The sequence below is a fragment of the Oratosquilla oratoria genome, unplaced genomic scaffold, assembly GCF_046742065.1.
Source record: "Oratosquilla oratoria isolate Oo_2021 unplaced genomic scaffold, ASM4674206v1 SCAFFOLD313, whole genome shotgun sequence".
Classification (NCBI taxonomy): domain Eukaryota; kingdom Metazoa; phylum Arthropoda; class Malacostraca; order Stomatopoda; family Squillidae; genus Oratosquilla; species Oratosquilla oratoria.
The window spans coordinates 42,501-47,176 of record NW_027467663.1 but is presented as its reverse complement, the minus strand read 5'-3'; the positions used below and the strand labels follow the sequence as shown (position 1 = coordinate 47,176).

The following is a 4,676-nucleotide window of genomic DNA, read 5'->3' as shown; positions in this document are numbered from 1 at the left end:
TACAAGTTTGAGCCATTTGAAGTTCCATTACGATGCTTTCCAGTATCCTTTGTTGATCCCAAACGGTGACATCGGATATTGTCATTCCATGGAAAGGTTATCCAAAGTCCGTGTTAGAGGTCTTGAACCGCCTGAAGAAGATGAGTGTGACGCCTCTACGGGGCCATCAACTTCGTCTACTTACAAGCGTTTATCCCCGTGTATGTTCTCTCCTTTCTTTATATGGAGCGGGAAGGCGTTTTTAACCACATAACCAAGTGTAGGAGACTGTTTCAACAGTTTGTTGTGGATAACTACGTGAAAGTAGACAGTAATAGGTTGTCATACCTCGAAATGAACCAGAAACGGATCCGAAAAGAAAGAGCAGACATATTATGTCTTGGAAGCGATAAAGTCGCTGATACAGGTCAAAGGGTTGTGTTGCCCAGTACTTTCATTGGAAGTCCCAGATATATGAAAGAGCGCCAACAAGATGCGCTTACATATGTTACGTGTTATGGATCTCCTGACTATTTCATAACCTTCACTATGAACCCGCATTGGCGGGAGCTGCAAGTTGCTATGGATGATACAGGTTCTGCTGGAATACGGTCGATCGGGGACCGCCCAGATTTAATTAGTAGAGTATTCAAGTTGAAGGTTGATAGTTTGATGCATGTTTTGGTATCTAAACAGATCTTCGGAAGGGTGAAGGCGCATCTTTATGGTGTGGAATGGCACATGTTCACATCCTCTTATGGATGAATGAGCGTGTGACAGCTGAAAGGGTTTCACGTATAATATCCGCTGAAATCCCCAACAAAGAAGCTGAACCCAGGTTGTATGATGTCGTTACAAGGTGTATGATCCATGGACCGTGTAAGGGGTACGATGAGTCTCTCCTATGTTGCCAGAAATCTAAGCCAACCGCTTCGACATGTGGAAAGGGCTTTCCTAAGACCTGTAGAAACGACTTAATGTTCGGTAACAATGGGTACCCTGAGTACAAACGTAGGTCCATCGGAGAAGGCGGGGAATCTTTTGTTACCAAGGTTAAAGGAGTGAAGAAGGTTATTGACAACTCTTGGGTTGTTCCTTACAACCCCTATCTGTGTGTGAAGTATGACGCCCACATCAACGTTGAATGTTCAAATTCGATTAAAGCTATAGCTTATGTCACGAAGTATGGAAACAAGGGGTGTGATAGGGTCCTGTTCAGTAAAACTACAAAAGATGGGACCGTGAATGAAATTAAGAACTTCCAAGAGGCGAGATATATAAATGCGAATGAAGCAACATGGAAGATATTCGGGTTTGACATATACAAAAGTTATCCCCCGGTATCCTCTCTCGACTTACATCTTGAGGGCGAAAACGAGGTGTTTTATGACGAAAACTCATCTAAAGGGACCGTAACAGCGAAAGCAAAACAAGATACCCAATTAACCGCTTTCTTCAAGTTGTGTGCGAAATCTGATGAGAAGTTCGTCTCTACGTTGTATTATCATCAGATGCCTCAACATTTCTGTTTTGACAAGGCCCATTCGGTTTGGAGAGAAAGAAAAGGTAACACCTTTTCTTTGGGACGTATTCGTGCTGTTTCCACTAAAACTGTTAAGTTGTTTTACCTTAGGTTGTTGTTGACACATAAGGCGGGCCCTACTTCCTTTGAGGATCTCAGAACAGTCGAGGGTGTGACATATCCCTCTTACCGAGAGGCTGTCAAGGCCTTGGGTCTCTTGAGTGATGAGGAGACATGGAAGACTACTATCTTAGAGATAATCAATCACACCAACGACAGGTACCGTCTCAGAGAAACGTACGCCAGCATGTTGGTGTTTTCAGACCTTGAGGACCAATCCGGTATCTGGGAGGAGACCAAGGATCTATTTACAAGCGATTTCCTTCACCAGAACAACCTAACAGAGTATAACGAGGAAATCTACTTGGACGCGTTAGACGATATCCAAAAACATGTTTGGAACTGTGGAGGAGGCCTTATCACCACTTACGGCTTACCTGCTTCTAGAGGTGGAGAGAAGACTTCAAACGTTATTCGAAGAGAGAAGTCTTACAACAAGGAAAAGTTGAAAAAAACAGGTTCAATCAAAACAAGACCTCTTAAATGATAAACAGAGACAGGTATATGATGTGGTCATGTATAGGGTGAATAACCAACAGAAGTATGAGAATAATGGAATCTTTGTAAACGCTGCCGGAGGCACAGGAAAGTCCTTCATCTTGAATATGTTACTTGATACTGTGCGGTCCGAGGGGAAGATAGCGTTAGCTGTAGCGTCTTCAGGTATAGCAGCTACTGTTCTTAACGGGGGTCGAACCGCCCATAACATGTTTAAGATACCATTGATGGAGTTAAGAAGAATTCTGAACTTGCAAAGTTGTTGGAGATGACATCGTTAATCGTGTGGGATGAGATCGTGATGGCGAACAAGAATACGTTAACAGCTCTTGATATAACGTTGAGAGACATCTTGGGTAATGAACGGTTTATGGGGGGAAAAGTGTTCGTCTGCGCTGGAGATTTCAGGCAAATATTACCTGTCATTCGAGCTGGAGGTAAATGTGATGAATTAGAACATTGTATAAAGTCCAGTTATATGTGGCGGGACATAACAAAGTTGGAATTGACTGAAAATGTGCGTCTAAGGAAAGGTGATGAAAAAAACATTACGTTTGCGCGCAAGTTGCTGGAACTCGGATCCCAGAAACACGGACCTTTGGAACTTGAGGAGGGGTTCGGTATTCAAGTCAAAACACGTGAAGAGTTAGTGGAAAAGGTTTATGGTGATTTGGAGGAAAACTTCTTAAACATTTCCTATTTTGAACAACGAGCAATCATATCACCCACAAATGATGATGTCGACAGTGTTAACTCTATGATACAAAAGAAAACTAAGGGAGAGGAGAAGACATACTTTAGTGTAGACACCCCGGTCGAGGAAGGAACTGATGTCCAGACTTCTGTGTTTAACGCTTTGACAAGCCCTTCTCTTCCACCACATCAACTTAAAGTGAAGATTGGAAGAGTTGTGGTGGTTGTCAGGAACATTTCACCGGCTAAACTGTGTAACGGATCAAGAGTCTTGGTAACTAACTTGAAAACGAACATTATAATTGGTAAGACCTTAGGTGGTAGTCACCGGGGAGAACAGGTTATGATTCCCAGGATAACACTAGAAGCTAGCGACACCCCAGTTAACTTTAAGCGCAAACAGTTCCCGGTTAAGCTTAGTTACGCGATGACAATAAACAAATCTCAGGGACAGACGTTTAACTGCTGTGGAGTACTTCTAGATACTGTTCAATGTTTCGCTCATGGTCAGTTGTACGTGGCCTGTTCGCGGGTTACGTCTTGGGATTCTCTTTTCATCTATACTGGCTGGCATAAAGTAAACGAAAGTTATAGGTTGAGACCGGCCGTTAACTGTGTATATGAAGAATTGCTCTCAGACAACGAGGTAAACAGTCAAGAACTGCCTTCGGTGCCGAGAGGTAGGGAAGAAGACGAAGAAGTTAACACTCCCATTCCTGAAGAGGTCCCAGAAATAGGTGTGGTTTTAATACCAAAGGAAGTTTACAACATCTCGGAGGAAAAGGCCATCGATATGCTCCTGCCAGATTACAGTTACAATAATCATGTTTACAGTGAAGATGAAGAATACGGGGGTGAGGAAACTGAAAGGGTCCCTGTCACGAAAAGGGAGCTGGAAGAACTGATTTTGAGCCTCAAAGAAGAAGGATCTTTGCCGGCTCGGAAAAGGAGGAGATATGAAGTTGAAACCGAGGACAAAGAAGATGAAGAAGACAGCTCGAGTTCAGATGAACAAGAAGTAACTGACGTTTCCGCTGTAAATAATGTGTGTAAATAAAATACTGTAGCAATATCACGATCTTTTATTGATCCAGTGTCTTATGTTTACTATGACACATCATATGATGTAAGACACGCTTGACGGGGTAACCAGTGCGCGTTGCGTAAGGGCGCGTAGCGCAAGGGCGCGTAGCGCCACGGCGCGCAGCGCCCGTCGAGCGTAGTGAGCAGCGCCGCAGGCCAAGTCCTCCGGCGTAGCCGGGCCGGCGCAGCCAGTTGGCTTGTATACATATATATATATATATATATATATATATATATATATATATATATATATGATACATGATACATGATACATGATATATCATATATCATATATCATATATCATATATCATATATCATATATTATTTATCTTATATCATATATCATATATCATATATCATATATCATATATCATATATCATATATCAAATGTCATATATCAAGCATAATATATTATATGTCATATGTTGGAAATCACACATAATACATAACATATGATATGTGGTATATGTGTAATATATCACATATATCATACATGATTTGTAATATTTGGTCGGACACCTTAGGCTGACTCGGATGATGGCTCAGTAGCAAGGATGGGTGTCGAAGGAACTCACCGATGATATCCGAGCAGGTCCTACCTCCCCAACGGGTTTCTGACGTCAGCGCTCGACATGATGCCCCGATCCGCCCCGCGGCGTTCCGGACTCTCAGGTTCTTTGTTATCAAAAGAGAGAGGTATAATGTAGCTTTTGGGAGACACGTTTCGAGAGGTGACGAGAAACACAAATCGTACTGTTGCAAACAATGTCTTTTTTTTT

General features: G+C 42.5%; 1 protein-coding gene across 1 annotated transcript; it reads left to right on the top strand.

The window, feature by feature from the left end:
• The first annotated feature begins 740 nt into the window (after nt 1-740).
• LOC143023078 (uncharacterized) lies at nt 741-2,108 on the top strand. Its single transcript, XM_076181559.1, has one exon. It carries the CDS (start codon nt 741-743, stop codon nt 2,106-2,108), a length of 1,368 nt encoding a protein of 455 aa, XP_076037674.1.
• The last annotated feature ends 2,568 nt before the right edge of the window (nt 2,109-4,676 follow it).

Coding starts and splice junctions, on each gene's coding strand:
- LOC143023078 (XM_076181559.1), top strand. CDS start 741: ATGAATGAGCGTGTGACAGCTGAAAGGGTTTCACGTATAATATCCGCT.